Source organism: Papaver somniferum, chromosome 1, assembly GCF_003573695.1.
Source record: "Papaver somniferum cultivar HN1 chromosome 1, ASM357369v1, whole genome shotgun sequence".
In the NCBI taxonomy this organism is placed as follows: Eukaryota; Viridiplantae; Streptophyta; class Magnoliopsida; order Ranunculales; family Papaveraceae; genus Papaver; species Papaver somniferum.
In genome coordinates, this window is record NC_039358.1 from 4,014,174 (window position 1) to 4,027,514 (window position 13,341).

Here is a 13,341-nt window from a genome sequence, read left to right on the forward strand (position 1 = left end):
GTAAATAAAGTCGCTACAATGATTAATAATGAGAAGTCAAAGCATACAAGTCTTGGACATTGATTTTGGCTTTGGTATGAGTTATGGATTCCGGTGATTTGCACTTGATTTTAAATGAAAGGGAACATAATTTGTAGACAATGTAGACCATAAATTAGAAGGATACAATCGGAAACGTTGAAATGAATTACATGACTTATCAGGCCCAAATTAATCAAGAGGGCGCGTACTACTTTTATTAGGATATTTGGATTAACTTTTTTTTTTTTTTTTTTGAAGCATTTGCATTAACTTTATGACGATCGATTGTTCGCATATTTTTCATTCCACTTGAATTCTTCTGCATCTTAATTCCTTCTAGCAAAAAAAAAAAAGATCTTTTTTCCGAAGCTCGAAGCTTAAAATTTTATTGAAAAACAAAAGAACAAAAAAGAAGTAGAATCGCAAACAGTGTACCTAATTAGGGTCTGGGTTGTAGAAGATGCAGTTGATGTATTAAGGTGGTTGACTGATTTTGATCGTCTTATTTGTTTACCATTATACCCTCATGAAACAGGTAATGACAATATATCTCAATTCTAACTAAATACTAACCAATCTATCTAGAGAAATTTCATCGAACATGTTAACTGCATTTTTATAGTACAGTGAGCACAACTCATCTCAAACTACTTCACTTTCTATAGATGGATTTCTTACCAGAATACTGGTATAGAGGTACAGCTATAACACAGTCTGTACCCAAATCTGCAATTCAAGATACTTACGTTTATCGGTAACAATATGGGATATGGACATCGTTATTGTGAGGTGTTTGACTTACTCGGAAGAGATTGGAGAACGTATTTCAATCGTGAGTGCACTATGGTACTGAATTGGAGAAGCCAATGTGGTTGATTCCGAGAAACATAATTTTTCAAGGGAGGGTTTCATGGTTTGACTAATCTGGGTAACATATAAGAGAAATGACCAACCATAGAAGTTACACGCGAACTGAAAAACAGTTCCAAGCAAGCAAATCACATTTCAATCTATTGTAATGGAAATCTCGGAGTTCTGATAATACAAAAGAGTGGACGGAATTCGGGTGTTAGAGAATTATTCTCCACCAGAATGGCTAGTTATCATTCATAGAAATGGAAGAAGATAGACTAGGATCTCAGAGATGAATATTTTGACGATATTTAAACCGTAAATGCTAGTCAACTAGGGGTCAGGGGATTTGGTAACATAAGAAAATGTCAATTAACAGTTTCATAACGGTCTTAGTTAGTTTACGACCCTAATACAACAACAACATGTTCTACGACCCAGACCCTAATTAGGCAGTAAAGACACGGCCCTTTTACAAAATAACTCGTACTATGTAAAATGCGATCGATCACAATAATATTGTGTCATACCAAGAATATAGCTCCATTCCTTGATATGAACGGGACTGAGGCCGTCTCCTCCTTCAAGAGCTTTAACACCAGTGAAAAGATGAGAAACTGCCTCATTTGGTACTAGTTGATGGTGCTTATAGACTTTATAGTATGAAAAAATTGGGAAACTGCCCCAATTTGGACTGCAATCTTGGAAAACTGCCCCAACGTTAAAAAAGTTGGAAAACTGCCCCACTGTTAGAAATTTCAGTTAACTCCGCGTGTGCGAGTTCTCACGTGCCAAAAAAGACAAAAATACCCCGAAAGATCTGACGAACTGAGATGAAGAAGTAAGCACGTGACTCGCACGTGATATTCAGTGAAGTTCATCTACGAGACGTGTCACCGTCCAGTCACGACACATGTCACCTACGTGTCGACTTCTTATGGTGAGATGTGTCACCGTCACACGTGATATCTCACACGGTTGTAAGTTCTTCCCTAAAAGATATCGAGAAGATATTTTCTTCTTTGTTTCATTTAGATCTAACCAGAGACGAGAGAGGTGAAAGAATGAGAAGAATATTAGGTAAGGTGACTGGCACTACAATTTCATCTCGATTGAACTCGAAATTTTTTAACTGTTAATGATTAAGATTCTTCTCTTAATGTTACAGCGATGAAAGATCCTGAAGAACATACTTAGAGACGATGAAAGTATAAGTTTGAAAAATTTGCAGTTTAATTGGTCGATAAACAAGTAAGTTATTGAAACCCAATCGTTTTTTATGCTTGAATCAGATGATATTTTGTGCTAATTTGTAAACGAATTGAAATTATAATTTAAGGATTTCATGAATTTTTTTTTCTTTTGTAATTTAGGGTTCAATTTGTGTGAAACTGAAAGTTTTGATTGTTATTTAACATGAGTTGTATGTAATATTTTGACTTGCTGGTGTGGATTTTGACATGCATGTATTGGATTTTGTTTGTATATATATCAGGGTAATATGGATAGGAACATCAGAGTTACTGTGAGCAATGGAAATAATAAGTTTACACCTATGTATTTTCCAAATGTTGTTGCTGGTATTAGTGGTCTTGGGTTTATACAAATGGTGAAGGATAGGATGATCAAAATGGGTATGGAAGAAAAGTTTAACCTTATGTTGTTTGATAAAGAAAATTTTATGTGTGAAAAGGAAAATGACTTTATTAAAATGTGGAACAAAGCTGTCCCAGATGAAGATGGATTTGTTGAGTATAAAGTGTTTATGGTTGATGGTGATGTACCATTTGGTTGTGGCAGTGATAAGGTAAATAGTTCAGTTGGTGGTGCACACAGTGGCAGTGGTAGTGGTTTGTCTAGTCTATATAGTACTCCTCCAAAAAAAAGGGTTAGTAAGAAGCTTAATGTTAGGAAGAGTCCAAGACTAGCTGAACTAGCTAAGAAACAGTCTACAAAGCAGCAACAGAAGACAGAGTTCAGACCAACTAGATTGAACTTTGGTAATGAAGATGTGCCTGAAGTTATGACAACACAAGCTAGTGTGGCAAACAATATACATGATCAGCAAGAAACGGAGTTCTGGGATGATGCTGTTACACAATGTTCAATTATTGAAGATGCTAATATTAGTGAAGACCCAGTGAATCTGTAGAATGAAGAGGAAGATCAGTGTCATCCAGATGACAGGCCAGAATTTCAGTATGATCTTAGTGCAGATGATGAGGACGATGAAGACGAAGACGAAGATGCTGTTGATAGTGCCTATTATGAAGAATTTTTGTCCAAGTTTTTAATAATGAAGATGTTAGGGATGGAGTTGGTGATGTGGAATGGAATTTGGATGGGTCTGGTGATGAGATTTTGCCTGATAGTGGTGGGGCTGGTGATGAGAATTTAGCTGATGGTACTAGTGGGGCTGGTGAGTATTATACTGTGGACATGTATAGGACCACTTATGTTTGCAGGTACTGTAGTAAGTATTATACTGTGGACATGTATAGGACCACTTACTCTTGGTCAATAACTCCACTAGGAGACATTGATGAGTGGGAAAGTCAGGTGACCTTTATTGCTTGTTTTGAGAATCTTTTTTTAAATAACATTATCTTATTTGTACTTTTTCTTTATAATTTTTTTTTTTTTCTTTATAGATCTAGGTATATAAAGAATACTGAACATAATCCCTTCTTCATCTTGTGTAGTCTAAGGTGGATCTGGTTGCTCCAATCAGATTAAGAGATCATGGAAGACTTTGTGTAAGAAGGAAGAAATCTTGGATGGAGAAGAATAAACAAAGCAAACCTAGGCATTGTAGTACATGTGGTGGTGATGATCACAACAGCAGAACATGCAAGGGTGGGCCTGTTGGATCTAATCCAAAGAAGAAAAGAGTGAGAACAGAGATTCTTGTTGATGGAGATACTATTGTTGTAGGAACTATAGACACAAAGAAGATCAGGAAGAAATATGAATTAAAATCTGCATCAGCAACTGCATCTTCAAGCAAAAGTGGAACTGCTGCTGCTGCCACGTTCAACCCTGTCCCTAAAGCTACATCTGTTGCTAGATCGAAAAGGAAGGCAAATGGAACTGCTGCACCTTTGACCTCTGCCGCTAAAGCTACATCTTCTACTGGATCGAAAAGGAAGGCAAATGGAACTGCTGCACCATCAACCTCTACAACACCATCTACATCTGTTTCAAAGAAGGTAACTACTGCACCAACCACCTCTTCCACAGGTGGTGCTGGTTCTTCTTTAGCTGCTGGTTTGTTTAGTCAAACTTACCATGGCACAGTTAACATACAGAACCAGACAAATATATTTGTGAACCATCAAAAAAGGCAAAGAAAGCCTAACTCAAAGTATGTCTAGTCTAGTTTTCTTTGTTCTAGTGGTCAGTGGTATTATGGTTGTATTAAGACTTACGGTTATGTTATGCTTCCCAAAAACTTTGAAGACTGGCTATGTTATGCTTCCCAAAAACTTTGAAGACCGGTTATGTTATGTTACCTAAAGATAATATGGTTGTAATATATTATGGTATTATGGTATGGCCTTTATTATGGTATGATGGTATGGTCTTTATTGTTATAAAATTAGTAGTGCAATTCATATGTTATGCTTACATAAAGCATTTTACTTTCAAATTGTTCACGTAGAGCATTTTCAATCAACGGCTGTAAGCATTTACTCCGGCGACGTGTCCCAATTTGAGACAATGGTCACAGAAGTCAAAATGGGAAAAGGTAATATTGTTTTGGTAATTTCACTGAATATCACGTGCGAGTCACGTGCTTACTTCTTCATCTCAGTCCGTCAGATCTTTCGGGGTTTTTGTCTTTTTTGGCACGTGAGAACTCGCACACGCGGAGTTAACTGAAATTTCTAACAGTGGGGCAGTTTTTCAACTTTTTTTAACGTTGGGGCAGTTTTCCAAGATTGCAGTCCAAATTGGGGCAGTTTCCCAATTTTCCCTTATAGTATTCGTCAGCATCGCAATTGAGCTCCAATTCAGTTACAACTTTCCCGACCAAACCCGAAACACCATGATGAGCCATCAAGTAGTTGAGGATTTTTGCTAATAGATTGGAGATTTTGAAGGTTGGAACAGTTGATAATGAATATTGATTCTAGTTGATGGAGTTTATATAGGAAAACAAGCATTTGTAATTTGTTTTGAGGTGACACAATTAGCTATGATGAGTAAACAAAATGATCCTAAACGGCCGGTCAAAAGGATCACCAAGGTCATTGGCGTGAGATATATAGTTATGGTCATTTGTTTCTTCTTTTTTTATTGGCGGACCTTCTTTTTGTGTCCGTGGAGAATGACAGTTCCTCTATGCGCATTCCGGAGCTACAGAGACTGGCAGCTGAAAATTAAAGAGCATATAGAAAATCCTTAATTGATATATACTAATATATCATAACAAGGCCATTTATGCTCGCGCAATGCGCAGGCTAGGTTATGCATAAACATTTTTTTAAGGCTATTTAAGCGATGGTGCCCGACCTGTAACTAGTACTGTAAGTCTTTGGTATCTAAATAAGTCCTATGAGCTAGATCTGGCTGCTAGATTACCAAAGAGTTTACAATCCAAATAAAAGTGTTGTCTATTTGTTAACACTAGTTCTCTCTCCTAATATTTGCTCGCATGTGAACTAGCAGCGAGATAGTTGCACTGAATGGTTCAGCGCCACTAAAATCGCCTTTTCGCGGAATGGTTCAGTGCATCTAGATTTATTTTTTGATCTGAGAGATGAGATTGGTTGCACTAAACCATTCAGCTCTGGGCGCTATTTGATTCCGCGACTAGCGTGCTAGATTAGCATTGTCATGGGACTTAAGATGTTGTCCTAGCTGACGTGGAAGACTAATCTAGTGCTGATTAGCACACCATAAGATTAATCCTAAGGAATGGTACTTTGACCTGCCATTGAATGCCAAGATAACTCGTTGATTAAACTTAAGAGAATGTTTGCAGTCACTTTGTTCCCTAGTATTGATGACAATTACTGACAATGCCAAGATGTCAACCGACCACCAACTCGTGTAACAACAGCCTTGGTTAGCTGACCGTAAATCGACAAATCCATAAATATCGCAGATACTTAGCAGTCTAGAATTAATGAATATTGCAGTTGCTTTGCAGTATAGGAGAAAAAATGGTTAAAGCTTTAACTTTCAAGTTGTAGAGTTTTCTCATCTTTCTCGATAAATTTTAAGTGTTGCAGACACAGGAAGCGACACTGTATAAACATTGCTGAACTAATATAAATGTCGCCTTAATTAGCCAAAAAATAACTAATTTTGCATCAACTGTCAGATAAACATTACTTACATATTTGGATACGAATTTTAGAGGACTGGATATGAGTGCGAATTGCCTAAAAATTAGGTATAACTGGTAAATAAAGTCGCTACAATGATTAATAATGAGAAGTCAAAGCATACAAGTCTTGGACATTGATTTTGGCTTTGGTATGAGTTATGGATTCCGGTGATTTGCACTTGATTTTAAATGAAAGGGAACATAATTTGTAGACAATGTAGACCATAAATTAGAAGGATACAATCGGAAACGTTGAAATGAATTACATGACTTATCAAGCCCAAATTAATCAAGAGGGCGCGTACTACTTTTATTAGGATATTTGGATTAACTTTTTTTTTTTTTTTGAAGCATTTGCATTAACTTTATGACGATCGATTGTTCGCATATTTTTCATTCCACTTGAATTCTTCTGCATCTTAATTCCTTCTAGCAAAAAAAAAAAAAGATCTTTTTTTCCGAAGCTCGAAGCTTAAAATTTTATTGAAAAACAAAAGAACAAAAAAGAAGTAGAATCGCAAACAGTGTACGGGAAAAACCAACAAACTAGCTAAAGAAACACACAACAAAACAAGACTGCAAAACATAAAACATTACAAAGCAAAAATGCAAACACAAAAACTTGAACCCTTGAGATTTTTTCCTAGCAGATGTACGTTTCCCGCAACCAAATTCCTTGTTACCACTCATATCCAATTGCAGAACTTTAGTACCGTCCTCATTGAACATAAAAAGTGGTAGAAGAATTAGAGGCTGTTCCAGTCATACCCAGGCTTTCCTTCCGAATAATTTTTGTAGTAAACTGCAAGAAAATCTTTCATCTTTACCTTGTCATACTTTCTAGGATTACTGTAGTCAATTAACGAAGCGACAGGTTCGATTTCTCTATCGTGATGTGGGAAATAAAAATTACCCAAAGAAATTCGGGTCCGTTCTGAATTTGTTACTGCCCTGTGCCATGGGCTCTTGAATATTCCATTACTCATTACCTGCAATGAATCCCCAATGTTGACAAGAAGAGCTCCAGGCACACATGGAACACTAACCCATTGATCATTTTTCTGAACTTGAAGACCTCGTACTTCAGGGTCTGGCAGAAGAATAGTTATTGCTCCACCGTCTGTATGAGCTTTTAAGCCGTAAACAAGATCTGGTCTAGGACAAGGAGGATAGAAGTTAAACGTTGTATACACTATTTGTGGATCACCCAGCTGGTCGAAGAAGGCATTCTCCTCTAATCCTAGTGATTTGGCCATGGACTTTATAATGATTTCAAACAGTGATCTCGTTTGAACGCTGTATTCATCCAATGTGCTCCTGCAGGTCAGCACACGCAATTACTAATGCTTATTTTTGGATAGTACTAAATATGGATTTTATTTTGTTTGTTATTAGTACCTGAAATTCAATAGAGAAGCATCACCAGGCCAGTACTGGAGGTTACGGTCTGCTATTGGTTCGTTTACGAGGTTTAGATAGTCGGACCAGTCAAGAATCTGATCAGCATTAGTTTCTTTAATGGAATCGCTCCCAAATCCCTGCAAGTCAAATACCTCGTCCACTTTGGATGACGCGTACTTTTGTTTCTCTTCTAAAGGAAGATCAAAGAACTGCTTGGAAATATTATAGATATCATCGAGTAGACTTTTCGGAATAGCATGCCCTACTGCCTGAAAAACAGTTAAGACTAACACATTAAACATATCCTTAAATTATATCGCATGCAGATTTTAAATTATATCGAATGAGCACAATTTCTTTTTACCTGAAACATTCCCCATGAAATCGAAGCAGATTTTAGCTTCTCCATCTCTTCTTCTTTCTCTTCGATGGATGCACTATCTGTTAAACGACTAACATCAATTGTCGGAACTGATAAAGAATCATCTGCAGTTACTTGCTTTCCATTAACATTAACATCTTTCTGGATATATCTTTGTGGTAGTTCTTCATTGATTGCTAGGTCTTGGACGTACTTCAACGGTGCTGTCTGTTCTTGCGGTGCAGCTGATAGAACCCCCTTGGCATCCATGATGACAATTTTAAAGTCTTTTGATCGGGTTCACAAAAGGGAAGAAGAGAGGCTATAGTTTGCTTTTCTTTCTTGGTGTTGTGTTTTTTGAGAAGTTTGTGGTATGACTATCCTGTAGATGTATAACATATATATAGGCTGGGTGCAAGTGGGAGGATAAGTACCAAACTGCTAGTGATTGTTAGTGTTAATCAAAATTAGCAAAAACAACGCCCACTGACATCAATGGGGAAATTCAAAACATATTGCAGTTGACATTCATTGAATGATGGTTACATGATACTGTAAGAATATTGTTGGTGATTGTTAGTCAAAGTTATAGGTGCTGACGTCATGTGTGAAGGACTAACAGGTGTACCATTTGATTACCGGAGATGATAGAGCCACCAATTTTTTATCCCGCACAGCGTCCCGACTCTCACAGTTCCTGGGACCCACCAGAGATAAAAGAGGTGGGTTTGGGCCCCACTAATAAATCTGTTTCAGGCGGGATCTAACGTCGGGACAAAAGCTCGGTTGCTTTATCATTTTCCCTTAATTACACGTTAGTTTTTTGGTATATCATGTCCCTACTTTTGACATCCAATAAATATATCCTTATACAACAATAAATATGTCCCTATTTTTGAATAACCTTATCCATTTAAAATTAGTTTCCCTTAATACCCTCACCCGGCCATATAATATTTTTCTTTATTTTAAAATGCAACAAATTTTTTCCTCTACCACTTCACCACCATCGTTGAACAGCCACCACCTACCAACCGCCACCACCACTAATATTCTACCACAACTCCTTCACCACCACCATTACACCACCAGTCCTCCATCACCACTAGTTCATCGTCACCACCACCACTAGTCCGCCTCCACCGTCACTGGTTCAGATATTTTCATATCAACAACAGTAGTTGATCCAAATAAAAATAGAACCAACAGTAGAATTTGATCCAATTTAGGGGATCAAAAATGGTAGTTGATCCAAAAAAAATGATCAACAGTAGAAGTTGATCCAATTTAGGGGATCAATAATGGTAGTTGATCCCCTAAATTGGATCAAAAATGAAAGTTGATCCATGTAAATGGAGTGAACTTGGCGTGAATCGAACACGCATCATCTGACATGGAGTCAGTCATGCTACCATTGCACCACAGGTTCACCATTGGAAGAAATTTACATGATTTAAACTACAAGTATGATTTAAAATGCAAGCATGATTATACTTATCCAAGGAAATATTATCAACAAGAATAGTTGAAAGGATCAACAACATTAGTTGATCCAATAAAAAATTGAGTCAACAACAAGAGTTGATCCAATAAATGGATCAACAACCGTAGTTGATCCCATAAAAAATTGGGTTAACAACAAGAATTGATCCCATAAATGGATCAACAACCGTAGTTGATCCCATAAAAAATTGGGTCAACAACAACAATTGATCCCATAAAAACATATAAACAACACCAATTGATTATCACCTGTAGCTTTATAAAAAACAACAGCTTCATCTCCTTCATTGCAGTAACCACCAACAGAACCATCAACCACCATTTATAATCCATAGCAGCAACCGCCACTGTCTTCTATGAAGCTTCAATACCAATTCGAACCATCTGAACCAAATTGAAAAAACCCGTTGCTACAACATCCACCAACAATAACACTAATTGTTGTAGTTTATAAAATATAATTGAGATTGTTATTGTCTATTGAGAAGAAGAACTTTTAGTTAAGAAACTAAACCCATTGAATCAATATCTTTCATACCTTGTAATAAAAACATAGATTTAATATCCTCCACCACCGCCGCCACCACCGCCACCACCACCATTACCATCATCACCGACAAGGAGGAGAGTTGATATTTTACTCAATCACAACCACCACCGCGACCACCATCATCAATTAATGGAACAAAAGATTACGAATCTAGCAAGAAAAATCATTTGGATGAATTGGCTAACATAGATCTGATATGCTCCCCCACCACCCCCATCGTCATCAATAACAGCAGCAAAAATGGTAGAGAAACGAATACATAAAGCGCAATAGATCTATTGATATGGCGGCGGAGGTAACATAGGTTGTAGTTTCGGTTGTGATGGAGGCGATCGAGTGTGGTGGTGGTGGTGGGAGCGATGGAGATGGTGGGAGCGATTTCTGTTTTTGATAGAAACAAAGAAGAAGAGTATATAAACGATTTATTATGTGGGGAGGGTGAATATGGAAATAAACTTCCGTTGTGGTCGAATTCAGTAGTTTAGTTATTGTTTTAAACTTCCGTTGTGGTCGAATTCTTCATTTCACAAGAACATTGGTCATATTTGGGTGGTAAATATTTAGGTTTCCTATCGATTGTAGAACGTTTTTCATTACTGAGACCTAAATCGACCATAATCGGAAGTTAAATGTGTTTATTCCTTCCGAATATACTACGAAAGAACAAGTATTAGAGACGCAGTAATTGGTTGATATGTTATGTAATTTTCTTCCGATTATTTAGGCTCAACCACTTTAGTAATTTCTGGACACAAAGTGATGCATATTCGGTAGAAGTTAGTTTTGTAAGGCTTCCGATTGTGATGTATTCGGTAGGGTAGACTGTTTCTGACTTTCGATTATACGTATTCGAAAGATTATGTTGAAATGTAGCGTCTGATTATAATGTATATGATAAATATATTCGAACACCAAAAATTTTCTTCTGTTTTCGATCATCCGTATTCGGCAGCTTATGGTTAGCTTAAATATCCGATTATGTACAATCGGAGGCTAATGGTTAATTCAACCAACCGAATATTTATATTCGGAACTTTGGATTTAGATTAACTTCCGATTATATAGTTTGGAAACATATGTTCACTAACCTGTTGTACTTTCTTTTGTTGTATAGGGATATGCGAGGTAAAAAAGCCGAAGTTGAAATTCTCTGAGACAGTGCAAGGAAGGAAAGGCATAGGAACTTGACAACTAGTGCAAGGAGAGATATGACTGCAAAAGACACTTCAAGTTATCAAGATGGAACTCAACAAGAAAGTCAACAAGGTATTCAACCATCTGCCCCTCAATCAGAACCAGTTCAACAAGGTGTTCAACCAACTGCCCCTCAATCAAAACCAGTTCAAGAAGGTGTTCAACCAAGTGCTCCACAATCAGAAACTGAAATTCAACTAGAATCACCGGAAGATAGAGTACTAAAAGTAAGACAACCTAGCCGTGCGCAAGAAGAAGGAGAAGCCGAAAAGAAAAATCATCCTCGAAAGAAAGCGAAACACCTTGTCCCACAAGAACTGAAGGTGAGGGATATTCCAGAAGGCCTAATCCTTAGGCTTCCGTAGGATGGAGGATAATTGTTATTTGGATACAAAGACTCCTGGGCTAAAGAAATATACGAAACCGAGGTAGTAATCGTATCCATTTTATTTACGTATCATCTTTTTCTTCGTAATAGTAAGGGTTATAGTTTTAGGTTATTTTAATTTTTTTTAACTTGTCATGTGTTTAATAGTATTATTCTGATCCGATTCGTATACTCAAACCCACCGCCGCACCAACTAAAATGCTGGATTCGCATTTTAAGGATGAATGTGAAAGGTTCAAGACAATTATTGCAAATTCGGGGTTGGATGATGCTGCCGAGAACTCTATGTTGGAACATGACCGGGTGGCTATATCGGCGTTTGTGGAGAGACTTTATCCTGATACCGACACCTTCCATATGCCATTTGGGGAGATGATGATTACCCCAGATGATATATTGGAGATTCTTAGGCTCCCTGTTCATGGCAAAGGTGTCAGGGATGAGTACACAAAGCAGTTGGAACCGGACAAACTTTATTCTCTAACTAAGGATTGTTTTAGTTGGGATGAAGAAACATCAAAACTGAGTTCAATAGATGCATGAAGTATAGAACTAGACAGTTCAACATTGGTTCTTTGATGTATATGTTCAAGGGGACCAAGGAGAAAGAAGAGAAAGGAACTTTAACTGACGAGCAAGTGAACCACGCGGCCACCGCATATCTCCTATATGTATTGGGATGTGTCATTTTCTCCAATACCAGTGGCAATCAGGTCGACGCTAAACTTTTACAACTTCTGCATCCTCTCGATAAAGTGCATGAGTACTCTTGGGGCACGGCATGCCATGCGTGGTTGATGGAAGAGTTGAGAAAGGCGTCGAGGCTTGGAATCATCCAAGTGGTTGGGAACGTGAGTCTACTACAGGTATTTTTATTAACTCTACATACTTGGTTATTTTTTTATTTTTCCACCATTGAAGAATCAATTTCCTAATACTTGCAAAAATGACAAAATAGACATGGATCTACGACTACTTACCTATCTTGGAATTGGTCATTGAAAACCCAGCGTGGGAGAAAGGTGACCCTAGAGGAAAAAAGTACGTCTTCGATGACAACCATAATGAAGGATTATAGAAAAAAAAGTACCGATTATGGCAGATTTTAAAATTCACCAAATGAAGGATTATAGAAAAAAATTCATTTTGGGGCAACCTATAACCGGGAGGTTGTGTAACCTATGTGACTTCCGATTATGACTACATCCAAAACACGAACCAAATGGTTATGGTTGGCTATGTACTCTCAAAACCTATGGAATTTGGCCAAGGTTGAATCTGGGGATACTTATAATCGGTAAGTTTATAAGTTAAATTATCTACCGATTATAAAAGGGAATATGAGACGAAATATCCGCACATTAATCGGGAACAACTTAGTACATATCTACCTACCGATTATTATGTAACTACCGATTTTTGTGATTGCTACCGATTGTATAAAGGCATATTGGCCATTTCAAAAAATCGAAGATAAGGGGTATCTTAGATTTACGTTTGGGTGACCTTTTTTATCTTTTTATATCGCCCCTAATTTATTTGGGGTCTCCACTAAAAATGCCAGGTAATTAAGGGCATACTCAAATTTGTCGAATGTCATGCTCCCGGGTTAGACCGACAACTAGTGTCACTTACTCATTACTTTGAGATTATACATACTTTGCTAAAATGACTAATTAATGTGATAAATCATGATTCAGGTTCCACTTATTTTACAAATAAATTTGTCATGTTTC

At 37.3% G+C, this 13,341-nt stretch overlaps 2 protein-coding genes across 2 annotated transcripts; one reads left to right on the forward strand and one right to left on the reverse strand.

Annotated features, from left to right (window-relative positions):
* Positions 1–6,657: 6,657 nt before the first annotated feature.
* On the reverse strand, positions 6,658–8,403 carry LOC113277797 (probable 2-oxoglutarate-dependent dioxygenase ANS). Its single transcript, XM_026526796.1, has 3 exons — positions 7,974–8,403; positions 7,607–7,878; positions 6,658–7,525 (listed from the first exon to the last, which is right to left on the reverse strand). Exons 1-3 carry the CDS (start codon positions 8,238–8,240, stop codon positions 6,955–6,957), a joined length of 1,110 nt encoding a protein of 369 aa, XP_026382581.1. The 5' UTR covers positions 8,241–8,403; the 3' UTR covers positions 6,658–6,954.
* Positions 8,404–11,231: 2,828 nt separating this feature from the next.
* Positions 11,232–12,148, forward strand: LOC113355159. Its single transcript, XM_026598225.1, has 2 exons — positions 11,232–11,540; positions 11,753–12,148. The coding sequence occupies exons 1-2, from the start codon at positions 11,232–11,234 to the stop codon at positions 12,146–12,148; spliced, it is 705 nt and encodes a 234-aa protein (XP_026454010.1).
* Positions 12,149–13,341: the final 1,193 nt, after the last annotated feature.

What these genes read in the sequence shown, in the direction of transcription:
- LOC113277797 (XM_026526796.1), bottom strand. Translation starts at nt 8,240, where the DNA reads ATGGATGCCAAGGGGGTTCTATCAGCTGCACCGCAAGAACAGACAGCA. An exon ending in TTTCATGGGGAATGTTTCAG is followed by an intron (nt 7,879 to 7,973) that starts GTAAAAAGAAAT and finishes ACTGTTTTTCAG; the next exon opens with GCAGTAGGGCATGCTATTCC. An exon ending in GCTTCTCTATTGAATTTCAG is followed by an intron (nt 7,526 to 7,606) that starts GTACTAATAACA and finishes GCTGACCTGCAG; the next exon opens with GAGCACATTGGATGAATACA.
- LOC113355159 (XM_026598225.1), top strand. Translation starts at nt 11,232, where the DNA reads ATGACTGCAAAAGACACTTCAAGTTATCAAGATGGAACTCAACAAGAA. An exon ending in TTGTCCCACAAGAACTGAAG is followed by an intron (nt 11,541 to 11,752) that starts GTGAGGGATATT and finishes TGTGTTTAATAG; the next exon opens with TATTATTCTGATCCGATTCG.